The sequence below is a fragment of the Myxine glutinosa genome, chromosome 3 (genome assembly GCF_964187855.1).
Source record: "Myxine glutinosa chromosome 3, kmMyxGlut1.1, whole genome shotgun sequence".
NCBI lineage: Eukaryota > Metazoa > Chordata > Myxini > Myxiniformes > Myxinidae > Myxine > Myxine glutinosa.
In genome coordinates this window covers 12092578-12116429 of record NC_136263.1, presented here as the reverse complement: position 1 = coordinate 12116429, position 23852 = coordinate 12092578, and the positions used below count along the sequence as shown (strand labels likewise).

The window sequence follows — 23852 nt, the reverse complement described above, 5'->3', positions numbered from 1 at the left end:
CTCTCCTCAAAATCACCAACGACCTTCTCCTCTCCTCTGACGCTGGCAACCTCAACATTCTCATCCTCCTCGACCTCAGCGCCGCCTTTGACACAATCGATCACACCATCCTCCTCACCCGACTTGAAACCACCTTTAACATTACCGGCACTGCCCTCTCTTGGATTAAATCATACCTCTCTGACAGACGTCAGTTCATCTCCATCAATAACTGCAAATCCCCCACTGCTCCCCTCCCCCAAGGTGTCCCCCAAGGTTCAGTTCTTGGCCCCCTCCTCTTCATCCTTTACCTGTCCCCCCTCGGTCACTTAATCCGCCGTCATGGTCTCCAATTCCACTGCTTCGCCGATGACATCCAGCTTTTCATCTCCACCAAGTCCATCTCCACCGCCACCCACTCTATCCTGACAAACTGCATCACTGAAATAAAATCCTGGCTTCAAATCAACTTCCTCAAACTTAACTGTGATAAATCTGAAATAATCATCATTGGCCCAAAAACGCTCACCAAGTCCACCCATAACTTTGCCCTCAACATCGACGGTTTCCCAGTATCCACCTCCCCTCACATCCGGAATCTTGGCATCATCTTTGACCAAACCCTCTCCTTCGACAAATACACTAAACAGATCACAAAGACAGCCTTCTTTCACCTGAAAAACATCGCCCGTCTCCGTCCATCCCTCTCCTCCGTGGCTGCAGAAACCCTCATCCACGCCTTCATCACTTCCCGTCTGGACTACTGCAATAGCCTCCTTTATGGTTCACCCTCAACAATCACCAATAAACTCCAATACATTCAGAACTCCGCTGCCCGTCTACTCACCCATTCCCGGACCCGTGACCACATCACCCCCGTCCTTTACAAGCTTCACTGGCTCCCCATCTCCCAGAGAATCCAGTACAAAATCCTCCTCTTGACCTACAAAGCCCTCCATAACCTGGCCCCATCCTACCTGGCTGACCTCCTCTCCAGACACACTCCCACCCGCAACCTCCGCTCTGCTGGTACCAACCTCCTGACCCCCCCCATCCGGACCAAATTTAGATCCTGGGGGGACAGGGCCTTCTCCATCGCTGCTCCCACCCTCTGGAACTCGCTACCTCACACCATCAGAGACTCCTCCTCACTCACCACATTCAAAACATCACTCAAAACCCACCTGTTCAACACTGCATTCAACATTTAACCCACAGCATCTAACCCCTGACTATCTCCTCTCCTTCTCCCTCCTTTGTGCTTTGAATATTTCCCTATTGATTCTTCTTTTTTTGCAATTGTCTTTGTTTTGCTATGCATTATGTTTTGCACTCTGTCAAAGCGTCTTTGGGCTTCCTGAAAAGCGCTATATAAAATAAATGCATTATTATTATTATTATTATTATTATTAAAGCCGAGATTTCCTTGGCTCTATCAGTAAGAGGAATCTGCCAATACCCTTTCAGCAAGTCAAACTTAGTTACAAATTTAGCTGGGCCTATTCTATCAATACAGTCATCAATCCTCGGGATGGGATATGAGTCGGTCTTGGTCACTGCATTAACCCGTTTTAAATCCGTACAACAGCGAAAACTGCCATCGGGTTTTGGAACCAACACACATGGTGAGCTCCATTCACTGCTGCTTGGTTTGATGATGTCATTCTCCAACATATACTGAACCTCCTTCTGAAGATATCCATCTTAACAGGGTTCATCCGATAGGGGTGTTGTTTCACAGGAGTGGCTTCCCCCACCTCAATATCATGATATACGAAGTCAGTACGACCAGGTACATCTGTGAACAAATGTGCAAATTCAAAAATTAGGCTGGATAGTTGTCCCCTCGTCAAATGACCTAATTTCTCATCTAAATGACAACACTTCTGTGTTCGTCAATCTGGGACAAGCCTGGTCATCAAAGTTATCAAACTTTACACCAGCCTCAACCTCTGGATTCTCTTGCACCCTGACGACAGGCACGACAGGTGAGACAGGAACCATTTCTTCCACAGGCTTCCTCTCATAATATTTTTTCAGTCGGTTGATATGACACAGCTGCCGCTTTTTCCGGCGGTCGGGAGTTGTCACCACGTAATCTGTTTCATAAACCCTCCTTTCGATTGCATAGGGACCAAAATATCTAGCCTGTAGTGGCTGACCTGGAACAGGAAGCAACATGAACACTCGGTCCTCAGGACTGAAATTTCTTATCTGAGATTTCTTGTCATGTCTCACTTTCATTTTATCCTGTGTCACTTTCAAGTTTCTTCTCGCAACTTCACAAGCCTTTGCCAATCTGTGCCTAACCATTGACATACTCCACCACTGTTGACTGTGACTCCTCCTGTAGCCACTGTTCTTTCACCAATTTCAACGGTCCTCGCACTGCGTGTCCAAACACAAGTTCAAAAGGAGTGAACCCCAATGACTCCTGAAAAGATTCCTTCGTAGCAAACAACAATAAAGGTATTCCTTCATCCCAATCCTTGTCACATTCAAAACAATACGTTCTGATCATATTCTTCAATGTCTGGTGAAACCTTTCCAAGGCCCCTTGGCTCTCGGGATGGTAAGTACTTGATCTTACTTGCTCCACTCCCAACAGGTGTACCACTTGCTGAAAAAGTGTTGACATGAAATTGGAACCCTGATCAGACTGTATGACCTTAGGTAGGCCAACCAAAGTGAAAAATTTAATCAAGGCCTTCGCAATAACTGCCGCAGTAATTTTTCTAAGAGGGCACTGCCTCTGGGAACCTTGTGGAAGTGCACATGATGGTCAGCAGATACTGATGTCCAGCTTTAGTTTTAGGTAAAGGGCCTACACAGTCAATAATGACACGGCTGAATCGCTCTTCAAAAGCTAGAATGGGTTTTAAAGGTGCGGATGGGACTTTCTGATTAGGTTTTCCCACCAGCTGGCAAGAATGGCAAGATTTACCGAAATCCGCTACATCACGTCACAATCCTGGCCAGAAAAAATGTACCAATATTCTGTCACAGGTCTTGTTCACGCCAAGGTGCCTGGCCAAAGGTGTCTCATGCGCCAAACTCAATATCTCCTTCCGGTACGGCGGTGGCACCACAATTTGATAATGAACTTTCCACTCATCGTTTGCTGGCACCTCCGGTTGTCTCCATTTTCTCATGAGTATTTCCCCTTTCATGAAGTAACCAACAGGTATCTTCATAGCCTCTTCCTCTGTAATGGCTTTACCAATTAAACTCCGGATCTCCGATCACGGATCCGTGTTGTTCCTCAACAAGTCTCTTTCGGACAAGCACCGTTTGCTCAACCTCGCTCCCAGATGTCTCCGACGGACACTCCATTTCCTCTTTGGTTCCAGATGCCACCTTTTCCTTAAGTTCCTTGATGTCACTCCCTTTCCTATTACCTCTTTCAGAATTTTCCTCCAATACCTCTAAAGAACCCCAATCCACATCGCCTTCCTTCTCCTCTTCAGAGCGCTTCCTACCCATAGCACGAGTCACTGCACAGGATGGAAAGATACCCAGAATCTCCTGCTCTAACTGTATGGTGTTATTTTCCATACTGGGCTTTTCAACCAACATTGGATTACCAGAAACTCGACCACCGGCCAAATCATTCCCGATAATAAAAGAGATTCCCTCTCCAGGAAGAGTGGCTTGTAAACCTACGATGACCGGGCCCGACACCAAATCAGACTTCAAATGGATGACCCCTGTTAAAGAACACGGACACCAGTTGCTGTCTTCTATGACAATGGCAAAATTCCCTCAAGCATCAAAGATTGATGTGCTCCTGTGTCCCTCAATACCCTAACAGGTCTCAGTTCGTTAAGTCTCCATCCAGTGACACAAACCCCTCTGAAATAAAAGGTTTGTAACCCTCTTGAACAAGGTCGTTCTGTGATGCCGTAACTTTGGCATGGGAACCTTCACAAGGCACTGCCCTCCAAGGACGATTTCTCGCATTGGCCAATGCATTCGGAGTTGTACTAGTCTGACTCCGCTCCTGATTTTTCCTTTTCAGGGCGTAACATTGGGACATCAAATGCCCAGGTTTCTTGCAAAAAGCGCAAGTAGGCCCGGAGGAAAAACTCGTGGTCTGCCTCGGGCCCCCCGGAAGATAAGTCTGTCTTGGAACTGTAGTCTTCTGATCCCTAGAATTCGCGGTATCAGATTTGTCCCCATAGTCATCTCTAGGCCGCCTATATGAATATTTGTTCTCCGCCCCAGATTTACCATAACTCCCCTGGCTAACTCGAGGCGGGAAGTTAGGTTTGTGGAACCCCATCCTGTGTGTCAAGGCATAGTCATCTGCCACGGTTGCTGCCTCATACAACTCTGGTTCTTTCTTTTCATCCAGATGTACTTTAATGTCCGCGTGGACACACTGTTTGAATTCCTCCACCAAGATCAATTGTCGCAACAGGTTGAAGTCTTTCCCAATCCCCTTCGAGTCACACCACCTATCAAACATGGTTTCCTTCATTCTGGCAAACTCCATCTCTCACTCTCCCTCTTCCTGGCATTCCTCAATTTTTGCCGGTAAGCTTCAAGGACCAATTCATAGGCTTTGAGAATGGTTTTCTTCACTATCTCATAATGTGCACATTGGTCAATCGGTAAAGCCGAATAGATATCTTGAACTTTACCCACCAAAACACTTTGCACTGACATAGTCCAGGACCCCACAGGCCATTTTAGCATTTGAGCCACTTTCTCAAAGTGTAAAAAAAACTTGGCTACCTCCTTTTCATTGAAGGGTGGAACCAGCCTCACATGCTTACCAACATCCCAAGTGTTCTGACTAGTTGTCGAACTAGCCGGCATGGATACTACTTCTCTCCGTTCTCCCAGTAATTCCAGCTCCTTGAGTTTAAGTTCCTTCTTATACTCCATGTCACGTTCCTTTAACTCCCTTTCGGCTCTCCTTTCCTCTGCTCTTTCTTCTTCTTCAGCTCTCCTTTCCTCTGCTCTTCTCTCCTCGAGTTCTCGTTCCTGTCTGCTCTTCTTTCCTCGAGTTCCTTTTCAGCTCTCCTTTCCTCTGCTCTTCTTTCTTCTTCAGCTCTCCTTTCCTCTGCTCTTCTCTCCTCGAGTTCTCGTTCCTGTTCTGCTCTTTCCTTTTCTGCTTTCCTTTCCTCTGCTTTTAACCTTTCTTGGCTCTGCAGTTGCATCTCCATTTTCCGGAGCTCCACATTTTCTTTTTCCTCGGGTGACCAATCCAAGGCTACCTTTTGCCATGTTCCTTGTCCCACTAGAGATTCTACCACCAATGTCTGCATCTCTGCTTTCTTCATATTAACTCGGACCTCCAAGTTAAAATATTTGGCCAATATCAAGAGTTTCGATCTTGTTAACGCTTGGAACTGTGCCTCATTAGGGGACGCCGCAAACTTTTCTGCATCAAACACCATGGTGACTATCAGTTAACACCTGTTAACCTTCACACAAAAAATTTCCAATTTTTTATTTTTATTTTAAATTTGGGAATGTTAGAAAAATTCCAAATTTGGGAATTTTAGGGAATTCTATCCCGGACAAATGTTAGGGAATTTAATCCCGGACGAGCCCCCAATTTGTTACGTGCTCCTCCCCAAACCCCGGTCACGGTGTACCTCCGAGCCCCGAGAGGAGTCACGGCAGAAAGATGTGTTATTCTGTATGATTCAAAGATCAATGGTGAAACCACACCAATTGTTACCAACAAACAAGTATTGTATTGAGATCACACAAGAATAACAGTACAACAACAATAGTAATCAATTGTACAACCAATATATATTTCCTATGATGGTACCATCAGGTTCGTACAATATAACTCACTGTGCTCCAAGTGAGCGAAAAGAAGAACATTCCCAATGTCTCTATTCCGGCATCAAGCCAAAGTCGATCCGCTCCAGTAATCGTCAGAACGATGTCTAATCGAGACCAGAATCCTGTTCGGATGACAGTCACAGTCACGCTGCCAAAGCTGCGCAAAGGTGCCCTCAAGGCGACTGGAAAATCACACCCTCGGATATGGACGTTCCACGGCTCCCAATTGGCGAACCGCAGATTTCCCACTCAAAAGCCACGTTACACACACACACCAGATTAACGTCTGAATGCGGTGAAATTGGTTGAAGCGAAGTGAAAAACCTTGAGCGAAGCGCAAATCCTGCGCGAGGTAAAAATGGCCGACGGCCCGTTCTCGTGGCATAACGGCACTCTGATGATTCTCTCCGGAATCAACCGCCAAACCTGTCACGCAGGTTTATCTGTCACAGCGATGACAACTCTGTCGCAGGAATCCCTTTCCCGGGAAACCCAAAGTTCACTCGTGACCCTCGTTCGCCAATCGTTCGCTCCAGACCTCGATGCAGCTCGGCTTCTTGTCTGACTCACTCGCTCCGCCTTCTCTTCCTCCTCTTCCTCTTCGTCGTCGTCCGGTTCCGGTTTCATTTAAACATTAACTTTTTTACCTTTTGAAAATAGTAATCTCTATTTCCCTTAAACGACATCAATATAATAGTACATGGAATCAAAAATGTTTACAGTGGATGAAAACCACAACAATGGAAGTGACGAATCCGTAACATTCAATTTTTTTCCATGTGGCGGTTCCGGAGCTGGAGATCCAGAGTTTTTCGTTTTTTCCAAGATGGTGCCCTTAGAATGTGACCTATGACGTCATAATGATCACTAACAAAATTCTACACGAGTAAATTTGGTGTCAAATCGCACCAACGGTTGCCGAGAAAATGAATTTTAAAAATGCAGACATGCACGACATATCCACGTACATGCGCAACCGATCACTTAACCCCGCTTTTCAGTTCGTGAGCGCAGGGTAACTAGGTGGATGAGTTAGTTATGTGACAAGAACAAGCCAATTCAATTTTCCTTCAGGCCCGAATCCAGATGCGGCCTATCATTGGGAAACAACCGTGTAATGTTCAGCCTGGTGGAGGTATGCGCTCTATCTAGTGTCCTTGTAGTTTTAAACTATTTTGTCTTGTGTTGTTCAGTTTGACTGAAGAATTGTGTCCATGTCTGATAGTGACTTGCATTTCTCCAAATCATTTTTAGCTCACCGGAACGAAGTTCAGGGGCGTTTATGCGATGGCGCATCGTAAATCCGTCAGTCCGTCCGTAAACACTTGCAACCTCTTCTCCGAAACCGCTGAAGGGATTGTGACCAAACTTGGCACAAATGATATTTGATGTGAACCTACTAAAGTTTATTCATGGCATAAAATAAAAAATCGGGCTTTAAGGGGGTCAACTGGGGGTCAAAGTGGACACCCCCCCTCCCCCCAGACACACCTCAGCATGGGGGAATGAGTTGCAGGTGAAACGGAAATGGGATATAGAGTATGTATCAGCTCAGATATGAGGTGGTGATAGTCTACAGCCATGAAACCCAGACTTGGGAAAGGTACAAAAAAAAAGGGTCTTGGGTACATGTTTGAGACTGGGGGGAAGTTGTTGTTGTGAAGCAGGATCTTGGGCAGATGAGAATGTGATAGACGACATGACCCCAAACCTGAGCAGCAGAGCTTTAGACAACTTCCTGTTATAAGATGTTCATGACGATGGGAAGTAGATGCAGAAATTTGATGAACCTGTTCCTCACTGTTGTTGTGCTTCCCTCCCTCTTGTCTCCTGCTCCCTTTATTATATGTTTTATGTGTTAGCTCTTATATGAGCCTCGACTAAGTATACAAAAAAAGCTACAGGTGAGTCACCCATGCTGAAGATGACCATATCACCAGAGTGCTGGGAGGAGAGGTCAGAGGAACATCCTCATGTTTGGAATGTCGTGTGGATTTGATTCTTGATCCAAACATAAATGGTCACTGGTGTTACATTGATGTGTGCCTTTCCCCAGGTGGATGGTAAGTGGTTGACCCGCTGCTAACTTTTCCTGGTGAACGCTAAATGTCCCATGGTGTCTTTCAACGAGTGCCACCCTGACTGTGTAGAGTCATTCAATCCAGCTGTCTTCCCAAGCTGCTCAGCAGGCCAAGTGCATGATTGGGAATGAAATGTTGCTGCACTACCACCATACTTGGCTTATAGACCAACCCTATGGCAGAACATAATCTGGAGTGTTGACAGGTGGGTGGAGAAGATGTGGTTGTGATGAGATGAGGCAGAGAAGAGCCAGTAAGGGAAATGTGGGTTGGCATGAAGAATCACAACAGGATTTGGCAGCAATAGCTTGGGCACTTTTGAGGACCAACACTAATTTAGCTGGAGGGTGCAGTTGGAGTCCTCACAAATTAGGACAGTAAACACAATGGCGGAGCCAGAATAAGGTTTACTTGGTACTTTGATGATGTGAGCCAGATTGGATGGATGTCAATGAAAGATAGTCTGTTGGGAGCGGTTGGTGCAGTATGTGGATGGACAAAAGGACCACCGAGGCACTCGGAAACATGGTGGTGGGATGATGAAGTTGGAAAGAGGATTGACGAGAAGAGGAAGAAGTTCAAGGAGTGGCAGAAGGCGAAGGGTACGGGAGCAGAAAAAGCAGAGCATGAAAGTTATAAGGCAGCCAAGAAGGCTGCAAAGAAAAAGGTAGCAAAGGCGCAGGAGGCATGTAGGAAAATGTTCGGAGAACGCTTGGATTCGGAAGAGGGTCAGAGAGCGGTATTCAGGATTGCAAAGCAGATGGCAAAAGAGAGGTGTGATGTGATGGGGGTGAGTTGCTTGAAGGATGAAGTGGGACAAATCGTTGTGGACACAGATGGAATTAAAGGAAGATGGAAAAGATATATGGAAATGCTGTTGAATACAGAGAATGAATGGGATGGCAACATAGAGAGTAACCCAGTTTTAGGACCGGCAGAGAAGATAACCGAGAAGGAAGTTGAGGAAGCGATAAAAGCAATGAAGAGTAGAAAAGCAGGAGGGCCGACGGGAGTTGTGGGAGATATGTTGAAGGCAGCAGGAAGTTGGGGTGTGAAGAGAATGACAGAGATCTGTAATCTGGTGGTGAAAGAAGGCCGCATTCCAGTGGATTGGGAACCGAGTACCCTTGTCCCTCTATACAAGGGGAAAGGTAACCCTCTGGAGTGTGGCTCGTACCGAGCGATAAAGTTATTGGAGCATGGAATGAAGGTATTGGAAAGGAGAGGAGAATAAGGAAAAAGGTGAAGATCGACAAAATGCAGTTTGGATTTATGCCAGGAGGAGGAACGACAGACGCGCTCTTTATTGTGAGGCAGTTGCAGGAGAAGTACATGGAGAAGAGGAAGAGGTTGTTTCTTGGGTTTGTTGATCTGGAGAAAGCATTCGATAGGGTTCCACGCGAAGTATTGACATGGGCATTGAGAAAGTTAGAAGTGGAGGAATGGTTGATCAGAGTAGTGATGGCAATGTACAAAAGAGCGCGCACAGCTGTAAGGACGAAGGACGGGAACAGTGGTGAGTTTGAGGTGAAGGTGGGAGTGCATCAGGGGTCGGTACCAAGTCCACTACTATTTGTAGCTGTGATGGAGGTGCTGGCTCAGAACGTAAAGGAGGGTTTACTGTGGGAGTTGTTGTATGCAGATGATCTGGTGTTGATTGCGGAAAGTATGGATGGACTGAAGGAAAAGATGAACAAGTGGAAGGAATGTATGGAGACAAAAGGTCTGAAGGTGAATATAGGAAAGACGAAGGTGATGGCAAGTGGTAAAGCATGTGGTGAGGTGGAAAGAACTGGGAAGTGGCCGTGTGCTGTGTGCAGGGTGTCGGAGTGAACTCCATTCAATGTACAATGTGCGCTGAGTGGGTTCATCAAAAATGTAGTGGTCTGAGAGGGTCATTAACCAGTGTGGCAGCTACATTCAAATGTAAGGTGTGCACAGAGGGAGCTGCAGATGGAGGAAATGTTGAGTTGGATCTTGGAGATGGCGTGAAGCTGGAAGGTGTGAAAACATTTTGCTACCTCGGAGACGTGCTGAATGGAGAAGGTGGATCAGACTCGGCAACGGTTGCGAGAGTGAGATGTGCATAGAAGTTTCGGGAACTGAGTGGCGTGCTGACGAGGAGGGGAGTGTCATTGAAGTTGAAGGGAAAGGTGTCTGCTGCATGTGTGAGAAGTGTTATGATTTATGGGAGCGAGACATGGGTCATGAATGTAGAGCAGCAACGAAGGCTGGAAAGGGTGGAAATGCGAATGGTTCGGTGGATGTGAGGAGTATCGTTGAGAGAGAGGAAGACAAATGATGAATTGCGAAAGATGATGGGAATAGAGCCTGTGATTGATGCTGTGAAGAGGAACAGGTTGAGATGGTTTGGTCATGTGTTGAGGAAGGATGAAAGTGACTGGTTGAGAAGAGTGATGGAAATGAATGTAGAAGGAAGTAGAGCACGGGGAAGCCCGAGAAAGACTTGGCCAAAGGATGGTGGAAGAAGAAATGCGGGCAAGGGGGTTAACAAGGAGAGATGCAGAAAATAGAGCAAAATGGAGAAGATTGTCATGGGGACCGCAAGGCTAACCCCCGCTCTAGCAGGGAAAATGGCCTTATGGCATGTGGTTGTTGGCATGTTGTTTGATGATGCTGTGTGTGCCTTTTCCTCACAGGTCATGGAGGAACCAAGGGAGGAGGGGTAAAAGACCTCCAAGTCCGATGGTCCAGCATGTTGAGTGAAGCTCACTAAATTGTGGAAATCTGTGGAAAAGTCCCATTCATATTGATTGCATTATGGAAACGTTCAGGCCTAACGTTTTAGCCGCTTTGTGGAAATCCACAAGTTCTTGCCATCTCCCAGTTATGCATTGACGTTTGTAGTCTTGCCAACACCGTTTCAGCTGCTTTCAAGAGAAGTTTGCCATGAGGTCATTGGCTTATCTCTTCACCTTATCAGTCGGTAAGTTATCAGCACTCTGGCCACGCCAGAAACCATCCCAGTTTCCCAAAAATAATTGGGGCAAAACTTTTCCAAGGTACACTGCAGTGGGATGGATTGGGGCCGTTGAATTCGTGATTAGTCAATTGTTTTGCCACAACAATTGTATTCGTAGCATTCTTTGTCACAATTATTCCCACATTATTGTGGGGATGACTGGAAGGTTTTGGCCTGTCTTTTGCGAACAAGGGCTGATGGTCAGCTGAGTAGTTGGGGCAGGAATTTGGAATTTGTTGAGAGTGCCATCAATAGTTCTCCTACTCTTCGGGAAGGACACTATGGGTCCTTCAACGTCCAACAAATGCCCGGAGTCTCCCGTTTAACATCCATCCGAGGGATGACGGTTTATAGCTGGGTCAGGCTTCAATCCCAGGCTCTGCAGCAAGTGTGCTACATCTAGGCCAAACGGTCAACCCAATGGCAGTAACATCATTTATTTATTTTTAATTAAGGGTCGAGTGTGATAAAATCCATTTTTATTCCATCAAATTGATGGATTGCTCCGAGATAGTAATGGGGCTTGAAGGATAACCTGGAGGTATGCACATCTAACCTGAACTACCTTGTCTGGGTTAAAATGTTGTCCCAACGACAAATTGCCACCATGGTGTTTTGCAGGCAAGGACAGGTGTCAATGCTTACCTAATCTTCAAAAGAAATTATATATACACATGAGGCTTGATAAGATTTTTTTTAAACCTTTATTTTGTTTGATATTGTATAAGTGAACATAAAAATTTTTTCCTTCAGAAATTATTTCAAACAATTAGTTATTTAAATGCACAACAATACTTGTCAGTTTTCCTTATCTATAACACTTTGCATTTTCAACTGCATTAAGAATAGCTGACAGAAGCCATTTTTAAATGAACACAAGAGACCGGTGCAGGTGCCTCGGTTCCGTGCGACGATGACAATTGCAGGACTCACTCACTGACAATCAAAACAGGAAATGGCAAAAATGCATGGAAATGCTAATAGGGGCAGCACAGTTGTCAACCTGCGTTGAGGACTGCATGGAAACGAGGCCAAGGTATATTCAAAGTCAAAGTGCGGAATTTGTCAATTGCGAACTTAAAATTATTTTGAAAGAAATCAAATCAATTGTACTTGAGAACATCAAATCATTCACCTTGTGACACTCAAGTTCAATTTTAAAACTCATTATAGTGAACAATTTAAAACAGACAAGGTAGAACGGATAAATTGAATCGACGACTTTCTTGCTCACGTCAACTCTTTCTTGATGGCCTCCTCCAATTTAAGACGAGGTGGTCAGGCCGAACTTGGGCTCCATTCTTCCGAGTAGTCTTGCTCACGGCCATAAAGTAGGGCAAGCCGCTGCGCTTCTCGCCACCCACTGGATAGAGCACCGTGGGCCGTAGAGTAGAAATACCTGTGCGTTGCTTCACCGGCAAACAGCAACTGGGGCTTCTGCAATACATACCCACACCATCTTGTATTAGTAGGGTTCATTGGAAATCAAATAGACGGTAAAACTAGAAATCGGTCAGAGACCGAGGACTTGCCGGAATGTACTTTTTTTCAGGGGTGTTGGTTAGAAGGGAATCGGATAATGTTTGACAGTTTAGTAAAAAAAACTATTTTTGACCTTGTTTGACCTTTAAAGGTCACTCAAGGTCAAAGGTCATGGTGCCAAATGAAATGTCGTATGTGACTCCCTATATGTCAGTAACAGTAGTGTATGCATACCTCTTGTACTTTTAGAGTTAGTGGTTTGAAATATATTTTAAATGAAAACTCGACCCCCTGATTTCACGTTTTGGGTGACCTTGAGCTTGACCTTGGGCCGAGAGAGTTAAAGATTGGGCACAGTCTATTCCAGGGCAAGGCAAACGTGTGTGTAAAGTATGGCGATGCTGTGTGCAACGATGTAGATGTAGTACTGCACACACAGACAAACGAACCAACCAACATACTTGCCGGAATCTTTTCCGGCAAGTAACAAGCAGACAGACAAATGAAAAATCGGTCAGAGACCGAGGACTTGCCGGAGTGTACTTTTTTTAATCGGCCATTTTGGATAAAAATAGCGGGAAATCTATACATGTATATACGCTAAGCAATGGAAGGTAACTGAGTAAGTGTATGCATATCTCTTGTCCTTTCAGAGTTATAGTGGTTTGAAATATATTTTCAATGAAAACTTGGCCCCCTGACCTTAGACCCCCCAAAAATAATTAAAACTAAGCATTTTTGACGATTTTATGCCACATGTTATTTTTCTGGAATTGAACAATGAACATTTTGGTTAGAAGGGAATCGAACAATATTTGACAGTTATTAGTAAAAATAAAAAAAATAAAAATTGGACCTTGAGTTTGACCTCTCAAGGTCAAAGGTCATGGTGCCAAATGAAATGTCGTATGTGACTCCCTATATGTCAGTAACAGTAAGTGTTTGCATATCTCTTGTACTTTTAGAGTTATAGTGGTTTTGAAATATATTTTAAATGAAAACTCGACCCCCCTGATTCACGTTTTGGGTGACCTTGAGCTTGACCTTGGGCCGAGAGAGTTAAAAATTGGGCAGTCTATTCCAGGGCAAGACAAATATGTGTGTGAAGTTTGGCGATGCTATGTGCAATGACGTAGACGTAGTACTGCGCACAGAGAACCAACCAACCAACATACTTGCTGGAATCTATTCCGGCAAGTAATAATGTGGTCAGTAAATCAATTTGAAGATTGAAATGGTTCAGGTGTTATTGAAGGGAAGATGCTTCTTGATAATCTCACCGACCGAGAGAATGGCCTAGACTTAGAAGTGTGCACACTCACTTGAGACATCTAGGCTGCCTTCAAATCTCGGACTAACTATAAATTATCATCATGGCATTTTTCTGGCTGGGCAATCCAACATCGATCCCTCGGACAGACGTCCCGTCTCTGAGCATGAGTTGTTGAACATTAAGGATCAAACGGTGTCCTTCGTGAAGTGTTGGCGAGCCATCGCCCACACCTTGAGCACATTACAACAAGTTCCTGCTCTGACCTGCAGGAGGCGCTACATGAATGGCACAGCTGCACTTCAAGCCCAGAGCTTGTAATGGAGCTGCAGTTATCATTTTCCATGAGCTGCAGTTATCAAACGCACCAATGGACGGTGTGTCTGTGGCTTCTTCAATCGGTAAGCACACAGGCCTTCGGTTTAAAAATCATTTAATTATTGATAAGCAGTTTCATCAAGGTTGTCTGTATACCTCTGAAGTGTCTTTTTTTTTTTTTGCACATGTTACTTGGCATCATGAGCCTGGTGTTGGCTTAGCAGTTAGGGTGCAGGCTTGGGATCCTAGGATCCTGGGTTCGAATCCCGGTCGATCGCTGAATTAACGCCAGGGGGGTAGACTCAGCCTGTCATCCTTCCGAGGTCCGCAAATTGAGGACCAGTTCACTGGTAATTCCCTGTGTCCCGCAATGGGCGACTAACAGGGTTGGCGGCAGGAAGCGAATCCGGCCATTAAACATTGCTTCAAAAAGGGGACCGCGGTGCCCGAAAAAGGGCAACCCCTGCTCTGGGGGGGGAAATGGCTTCTAAAGGTGGTTCTTACCACCGATAGAACCACCATCTAAAAGTGGTTCTTACGTGGCATCATGAAAGGTCCGTTTAACTACAATGTTTTCATGCTTTTATTCACTACCGCATACTCCATACGGCGTGTCGGTTCTGCCAAAGCAGTTTCTTTGGCAAAGGTTGGATGGGTCGCCACTCAAACCAACATGCAGAAATTGGGAATTTGTTCAGTGTGCTGCTAACAGGTTGCTCCCTCTTGATACTATTGTCCCATACAATTACCTGGAACGTCCACCAACTAATGCCGGCAGTTGTGATGCCAAGTTCAACGTCCATCCGATGGATGGTGCACACATTGATGAATCACCCTGCCTGTGAAACACGGATGGCAGTTTATAGTCGAGATTCGAGGCGAGTGTGCCCTGGTGTTGGGCTAGTGGCTAGGGTGCCGGCTTAGGATCCTAGGATCCTGGGTTCGAATCCCGGTGGCAAGTGCTCATACCTCGAGGCCAGCCTGGTGCAAGAGATGGCCTTGGTTTTTACTTTAGCTCAACATCAGTAAAATAAAGGCCAGGTTTACAATTCAAGTCATGTTAATGATTAGCATGAACTAATACTACAAGCTTACTCTGAATCGGCCTCACACTATCCTTAATAAGGAAAGCGTACAAGTCAAGCTCACGCGGATCACCCAAGTACAATGTAGCGACGTGTGTCATTAATGCGGCCTCCAAACAAACTTTATACAACAATATCTCTGAAAATGGGATTTACCGGATTTAAACAGTTGCACAAACCTCATTATTGTGCAATCTTTTGCATCCGTGAGGATTGGATACAACTGGGCACGTTGTTACAATTCGGCTCTTCCAACATTCAACAGAAAGTCAAATACAGGGTGGTCCATGGAATAAAACAACAACAGACATGTTAAGGCCATTTTCCCTGCCAGAGCGGGGGTTAGCCTTGCGGTCTCCATGACAATCTTCTCCATTTTGCCCAATTTTCTGCATATCCCCTTGTTAACCCCCTTGCCCGCATTTCTTCTTCCACCATCTTTCGCCAAGTCTTTCTCAGTCTTCCCCATCCTCTACTTCCTTCTACATTCATTTCATCACTCTTCTCAACCAATCACTTTCATCCTTCCTCAACACATGACCAAACCATCTCAACCTGTTCCTCTTCACAGCATCGACCACAGGCTCGATTCCCATCATCTTTCGCAATTCATCATTTGTCTTCCTCTCTCTCAACGATAATCCGCACATCCACCGAACAATTTGCATTTCCACCCTTTCCAGCCTTCGTTGCTGCTCGACGTTCATTACCCATGTCTTGTTCCCATAAATCATAACACTTCTCACACATGCAGCAGACACCTTTCCCTTTAGCTTCAACGACACTCCCCTCCTCGACACTCCCAATGGAATGATAATTGTAAATGTCAATTTCACACGCCACCGTGTCCAAAGTAAAAAAAAGTGCCTTTTTCTGGCATTTGTTGGATAACTTCATGAAATCCGAGTGCTGCAAATTATGCCATGCATATGGCATCAAAACCACACAATTTGTTATTTGAAGTACGAAAGGCCGACTCAACTTTCCAGAACACACGCACATACTGAAACATGGCCTGACACGTTCTGCTCTTTCTTGTTGGTTCATCCAAGCTACGTGGTTTCAAGCACCAATGAGACCGAGTACAGACCAGACAGGAAGTTTCTTAACAGCATATGTGCAACATATAATTGCAAACAAAAACAAAATGACCAATTGTCTTGGTGACGGTGTTCACTTGTTCATTGATATCAAACAACAAGCGCTTGAACGCACAAGACTCATATGGCAGGTTCACAAGTAGACCAGGAATTTTTGTACTCACAAGCTGCTTTTCTTGGAAAGGAGGTTGGGGCAGTGGCGATGCCAGCTCAGAAACGTCATTCCCAGAGCTACCGACTTTTACATAAGAATACGAGCCGAGCATGTATGGATTATTATGCCACCGTGTCCGGAACATCTGCAGGGGCTCAGAAATGTGTGCGTTTCCTGGACGGATGTGATAAAACAAAGTGATCTTACAAAAAGCTGTGTTTGGGCAAAGACAACGTCAAAAGCAACAATACAGAGCATTTATCAATATAGATCTTCATCAGGGTTGTATGTATATAGATTACAGGAGATCTGAGACCCAGTGTGATCTCACTCGATGAATGATGCACATCACTGTTACAATAGCTTTTCATGTTTTTGGGAATGCATAACACTAACAAGTCACCCAACACTATTATTATGCTTATAGGGGTAGGTAAGAGAATACCGCAGGAAAGGTAGGATTGAATAGAAATAGTATGGCCCGTGTGACGTGTAGGAGCATTTCGATGTAATAAACAGGGAAAATGTAGCTTACGGTTGTGTTTAAATGTTCATCATAGGAGGGATGATGCCGTGTTAATTAGTAGTAGGGTTAAGGTTAATTTCCCCTGTTCGTGATGCGCTCTGTGGCCATCCCTAACATTTAAAATAACTGCCGGCCAAGCAAAACATCAGCCGGCTAGTATTCATGCTCCATGGACACAATACGGCAAAGACTAGCCCAGGAGAAGGGGGCTACAATGGTTCAATGGGCCGGGAATGGGACCGGCAGCCTCCACCCACCGAGTGACGCGGCTGGATGATGTAGGTGGGCGAAGAAGCTTCACGATTGGTTCTTGCTGGTGAAGGAGCTGGGTCATTTTTTTTGGTGTCCTTTGAGGGGCGCTTGATCGTTCTGCGGCGAATGTGAGGAGGTTTCAACTGCTGGGCTCACCAAGGAGATGAAGGCCACGCTGTCCTCCCCCAACCGGAGGAGAAAGGATCAAGGGCCATCTACGTGCTCGCTACCAGCTTGATAGCGAGCGTTTTCGGCGTGCGGCGTTAGACGTCGTCACCATTTTGCCGAGCTTCCCATGCGGGAGGCTCCGGGCTTCGACATCTGCAGTCCTTACCAACAGAATCAATTTTGGGCCAGCCAAGTGCCGGAGTGTGTCTTATTTTCTTACTTTACCCTGTGTGCGTGTTTGTGTCCGTTTGGAGGTACCTCAAGTTAGCATATTTACCTCGGCTTTCTTTTCGTTATTTTCATTCCACGCCTTAATTTTGCTGTAAATAATTATTGGTACATTTTTGTTGTTTCGTTCCTGGTTGGGTTTTCGAATAAAGCCGTGTGTCTTGTGAAGTTAAACACTGTTTCTTCCATCCCGCACGCGTCATACCCGCTAGATTGGGAGATCGCCTTGGGAGTTAAAACTGGTTCGGTTCATCCTCCCAAGCCTGGTTATAACTAGTCAGGTTCACTATGTCAATAAATTGTATTTCGTTCAAAATCATGGTAGATTAGCAAACCTATACATTTTTGGAAAGGTTATAGCATAAGGAAACTAAAAATCAATGTTTATATTTGGAGAGATACCTGTATGGCGGCCATTTTGGATTTTCAAAATGGCCACTGTAAAATACATATTTTGTTCTATTTCTGCCTCTAATTACCCTAAAAACTTTTAAAAATATACTAAACCTATATTTTCAGGGACAAGGAATCCAATGAAAGTATCAAATTAGTGCTATGGGGAATGGTAAGACACGAATCAAAGGTTTTGAATTGCAAAATACTGTCTTTATATTCGCGATAAGTTGCATAATCAAATACATGTTATCATTTTGTACAGGCAGTTAACATCAAAATGTGTCACAATAATTCATATCACCAAACATACACAGGCAGTCAGCAAAATCATATATGCACATGCAGTCAGTATAACTTCACATCTACACAGGCAGTCAATGACAAAATATACACAGGCAGTCAATGGCATCAAACATACACGATTACAGAATATGCCATTTAGAGTTCGTCATCACTGACCTGTGTGTCGTATCCGACAATATAGTCCGCATCGTTTTCACAGTCCGTTCCACACAAGCAAAGGTCGGTCAAATTGATTGGCAAATCGAATTGGTCGATCGAATCGAATCGGTCGAATGGAATTGGTCGGAATTGGCAAATGTAAACATTGATTTTCAGATTTTCCATGTAATAACGTTTCCAAAAATGTATAGGTTTGCTAATCTACCATGATTTTGAACGAAAAAACATAGTGAACCTGACTATAGCTGCGGACGTGACAATATAATAGATATCATTTAATATACAGTGCCTTCAGAAAGTATTCATACCCCTTGACGGTTTACACATTTTGTTGTTACAGCCTGCACTTAAAATTGATTAAATTCAGATTTTTTTTGTCACTGATCTAACCTGTAATGATAATGGATATTTTTCTTTTTAGAAATGTTTTAGAAAATAATTAATAATGAAATACAGAAATATCTAATTAAATCAAGTGTTCAACCCCCTGAGTCAATATTTGGCAGCGATTTTTTTTTTTTAATACAAGATCGAGGCTCGTGAAAGAGCTAATACAGCTTTGAGTCTTCTTTGGAATGTCTATGAGCTTTGCACATCTGGATTTTGGGAGTTTCTCCCATTCTTCCCTGCAGATTTGCTCAAGCTCTGTCAAGTTGGATGGGGAGTGTCGGTGAACAGCAATCTTCAAGTCTTTCCACAGATTCTCAATGGGATTCAAGTCTGAGCTTTGGTTGGGCCACTCAAGGACATTCACATTCTTGTTCTTAAGCCATTCTCATGTTGCTTTGCTGTGTACTTGGGGTCATTGTCCTGTTGGAACGTAAATCTTCGCCACAGTCTAAGGTCTTTTGCACTTTGAAGAAGGTTCTACTCAAGGACTTGCCTGTATCAAATTTTTTTTTTTTTTTTTTTTTTTTTTTTGTATACAAGGTCGAGGCTCGTGAAAGAGCGAACATTAATCACACAGAAAGACAAACCGACACATAAAACATATAACATAGGGAGCGGTAGACAAGATGGGGAGAGAGGGGGAAGGACACAAACACAACATTTGAGAGCAGGGACCGAGAGACATGGAGACATCGAGAGATCTGAGAGAGGGCGAGGGCTTTGGGGGGGGGGGGGGGCGTGGGAAGGGGGCGGTGGGAGAGGTATAAAACATATGGACACTGCCAGGACTTCCAGGAAAGAAGTTGGAATTCCAAACAAGGTGGATCTGGGGTGAATTAGCGGGGGTAGAAAAGATCAAGGTTTTGGATGGGGGAAGATAAGAGATGGTGGTGAACAGCTGTTTTAAAGACCTGGAGGGAGGAGTGGGATTGAAGGGAGTGAGGGAGTTTGTTCCAGAGGCGGGAGAAAAGAGGAATGAAAGAGTGAAGGTGAGCAGAGAGCCGAGATTTCGGCAGTTTAACCATCAGAGGGTTGCTGGCAGATCTTGTGCGACCTGTAGGAATATTTGGGGGACAGAGCACAGAGAGAGCTGGGGGTGCAAGGCCGGAGAGGAGTCGGTAGAAGACAGAAAGACCACCTACCTGCCTGCGGTGAGTGAGTGAAAGGCCCTCAGAGATAGCTTCATCGCGGGAGATTCCAATAATTCTGAAAGCTTTGGTTTCAACAGCGTGAAGCCGAGCTAGGTGTGAGGCAGGAGCACCGGCCCATAGGGGAGAACAGTATTCCATTGAGCTGCGGATGAAAGCCTTGTATGTGGTGAGGAGCTCAGGTGTGCCGAGGAAGGACTTCGCACGACGGAGGATGCCCAGTCGGCGACTGGCTTTGGAGGCCAGCTTGGAAATGTGGTTTTCCCAAGAAAGATCATGGCAGATAGTGAGACCCAAAATCTTGAGCGACAGAACTTCTTGGAGAGGATTGTTGAGAAAGTAGATGGGAGGGTTGTCCAGTCGATCTTTTCGGAGAGACATAGTAAGAGTGTGAGATTTGTCAGGATTGAAAGACATGTTCCACTTGTTTGACCAGTCTGTGATTTTGTCCAGGTCTTCAGAGAGTGAGGAGGCAGCAGACTGCCGATCTGAGGGAAGAGGAATGGAGCGGCAGAGAGTGGAGTCATCAGCAAAGAGATAGAGAGGATTTTCGAGAGAGTCAGAGAGATCATTGATGAAGACCAGAAAAAGCACGGGGCCCAGAACACTGCCTTGGGGAACTCCAGCCTGAACAGGAAGAGGAGATGAGAGAAACCCATTCAGGGCCACACGTTGACGACGACTAGAGAGGAAGTCCGCCAGCCATGCGTGGAGATTTCCATGGATACCAAAGGAGGAGAGTTTGGTGAGCAGAGCGGGGTGCCAGGTGCCAGACCAGAATTGTTCCCTGTCCTTAAAAGTCTCCCAGTCCCTGCTGATAAAAAGCATCCCCATAGCATGATGCTGCCACCACCATGCTTCACGGTAGGGATGACAAGCTGTGCTCAGTTTCCGACAGACGTAGCGCTTTGCATTCAGACCAAAGAGTTCAAATTTCATCATCAGACCACAGAATCTTTTGCCTCATGCTCTCAGTCTTTCACGTGCCATTTTGCAAATTCCAGGCGTGCTGTCATGTGTCTTTTTCTCAGGAGTGGCTTCCATCTGGTCACCCTCACATAAAGCCTAGATTTGTGAAGTGTTGCAGAGACTGTTATCCTTCCGGCAGGTTCTCCCATCTCAACCAAGGAACTCTGTAGTTCTGTCAGAGTGGTCATTGGGTTCTTGGTCACCTCCCTGATCAAGGTCCTTCTTGCCCGGTTGCTCAGTTTGGTCAGACATCCAGCTCTAGGAAGAGTCTGGGTAGTTCCATATTCTATTTCCTAATGATGGAGCTCACTCTGCTCTTGGGAACTTTCAACACTCTAGAAATGGTTTTATCCCCTTCCCCAGATCGAAACGTCCTCACAGTTCTTTTTCAGAGTTCTACAGACAGTTTATTGGACTTTTGGTAGAGTTTCTGCTCTGACATGCACTGTCAATTGTGGGACCTTATATAGAAAGGTGTGTTTCTTTCTAATAAAGTCCAAACAATTGAATTGGCCACAGGTGCACTCTAATCAAGTTAGACATCTCAAGGGTGAGCAAGGGAAATTTGATGCACCTGAGCTCAATTTGGAATAGCAAAGGGTTTGATACTTAGACTCACGACATTTAAACTTTTCATTTATAATCATTTTGAAAATTAAAAAATAAAATCCACTGACATTATTGGGTATTATGTGTGGATCAGTGACAAAAAAGAATCTAAATTTAATCCATTTTAAATTGAGGCTGCAACAGCAAAATGTGAAAAAAAGTCAAGGGGTGTGAAGTCACTGCACATTGATAAAATTGTTTGTTAGTCTAGTAGGAAGACTAGGTCCCCCTGCACCCCCCGGAGATATACTTCTAATCAGTGTTTCTAGATTGGAAAAAATGTGTAGAAAATGACTAGCTATGGCCCCAAGCTGAAAAAATGTCCCACATACCATTTTTATGCAAATTACTGCTGCCATTATCAAAAAAACGATTTTTGACATATCTCAGCCAATATTGCAGATAATTGAAAAATGAAGGTGTCTAGACCCATGTTTTGAAGGGCATAGATCATGATAGAACTATTCATAACATGATTACATGTGTCTATGGTATACTAGTATGCATATTAATGCTGTAATTACAAAATAATCAGTTTTACAAATGATAAGGATACGTTAATACTGCAGATAACTTAACATGGTACATAAGGGGTCTAAACCCAGGTATTTTCAAGGTTAAATGTCAACAAGATGCTCCTGAGTCTTGCATAGGGGCGGGACATTGGCAGTAACATTGGTACCACTCAACTTTTCTTCCCACCATTGACTTTGTATTGCGAGAGATTTTCACTTGCTTATTTAAAGGTTTCTCACCCAGCCCACGTAAAATCTACCAACTCCTGCTGTTAACTCCCAAACATATTTTTTTTATGTTATCCAATCACAGTGCAGAAATGACAGACTAGAGATCCAAATTAGTGCTGCTATAGCTGCCATTTTACATTTCCATCCATGTAACATGCGCGCTCGCGCGCTCGTATCAATTGGTAATGTCGCGCGCTCGTATCAATTGGTAACGTTGATGTTATTGAATACCTCAGTTGAAAGTTCAGTCTTCCATTCCATCTGTGTGTTGTTCTTGGTATTCATCCTCCAATCTAGCCAGGTAAGATGCTAACTATAATGTTACTCACACTCTTGACTTCAGTTTCTGCATGAAATCATAAACAGGCAGAATAACAGCTGAGCCAGCTAGCACCATGTTAGCTAACGTTAAAGCTAGCCTCATCTATGTACAGTATGTTCCTAATGTCGGTGTAACTTAAACTTTTGTTAATGCCAAACATGAGACATATCTGTTGACTTCTGTATATGAATTGAACCAGAAAGAGGCACGACAGCTGAGCTAGCTACAGTAACTTAGCACAATGTTTCATTGGCCTAGATAGCTAACGTTAGTGTGGAAGAATTTAGATGTTTTAGCTATTAGCACTTTTGATGCCACTAAACATGGTTTAGTCAGCTAAAAAGTACCCTAGTGTAGAACATGACTCAGAACCTCTGTTACCTCACTGAAAACTCAGAGCCTCCTTTCACAGGCACTTTTAACATCATTCGTGATTTCTTATTTGTCATTTAACAGTGATGGTAGACATCGACAGCAAGCATGCCCAAAAGAAAACGGAGTGTAGAACCTGCAGCCCAAAGCTCTCCTCCTACATGCATCCTTCATGTACCATCCATGTCTGATCATGGGGATTTCACGCCCCTCCGTAAAATTAAAGGATCTGCTTCAGAAAAACTGCAACTGCTTCAAAAGATCCGGGATAGACGTCTCAACCAACCGCATGACTCCCCATGTCGTATGCAATCAGTATGTGATCAGATCCCGGCAACTCTTCCTGATGACCTAGAAAGAGTAGGATATCACAGCAAGTGTTATAAGCACTTTGTCCGCCACTTTCATCGTCTGGGAGATGATACAGAACCAGGGCCATCAACCTCATCATGGCATCACTCTCCTCGTAAACCAGGAGGTTCTGCTGAACCCATCTTCCCGCCAGAGTGTATATTTTGTGAGAAAGTTGAGACCAAAGATGCTCATCGCAATACTGAGAGGCCTACAACCTTCCCATCCTTTAAAAACAAAGAAAATGCATGGGAGCAAATCGAAACACGGGCTGAGAAAATGGGTCTCTATCGACTCCATCGAAAGGTGAAAAACAAAGACCTCTTTGCATGTGAGGCCAAACACCATCCGTCATGTTTTAAAGCTTTCCGCACAGCATTCTACAACTATGAGCGTGCGATTCACAGAGCCGAAGCACCAAAGGAGCAGGCTTGCATGTCAGCCGCCCATGAAAAGGCATTCAACTCAGTACTGGAACACATTCAAACCCAGGTCATCCAGCAGAATAAAGTTCTACAGCTTTCTTCCTTGCGCTTGCTCTATGTCGAGGAACTGAAACTGAATGGATATGAGAACTCAAATTATCGGTCAGAGAAACTACTGAAACGCCTACAGAATGACCCAATCAAGGAGCATATCCACTTCACGAAGGTTGA

The 23852-nt window shown here is 44.7% G+C and overlaps 1 protein-coding gene across 2 annotated transcripts in view; it reads right to left on the bottom strand.

Moving 5' to 3' along the window:
• Positions 1-11533: 11533 nt before the first annotated feature.
• PAOX (polyamine oxidase) overlaps positions 11534-23852 on the bottom strand; it is a 54713-nt gene continuing 42394 nt past the window's right edge. The window contains exons 7-8 of one of the 2 annotated variants that reach the window (XM_068098974.2): positions 16268-16431; positions 11534-12285 (exon numbers count right to left, since the gene is read on the bottom strand). In XM_068098974.2, coding sequence (XP_067955075.2) covers positions 12127-12285; positions 16268-16431 — 323 coding nt within the window. In that variant the 3' untranslated portion in view covers positions 11534-12126. The remainder of the gene's footprint in view (positions 12286-16267; positions 16432-23852) is intronic. The other variant, XM_068098975.2, reaches the window with a different exon arrangement.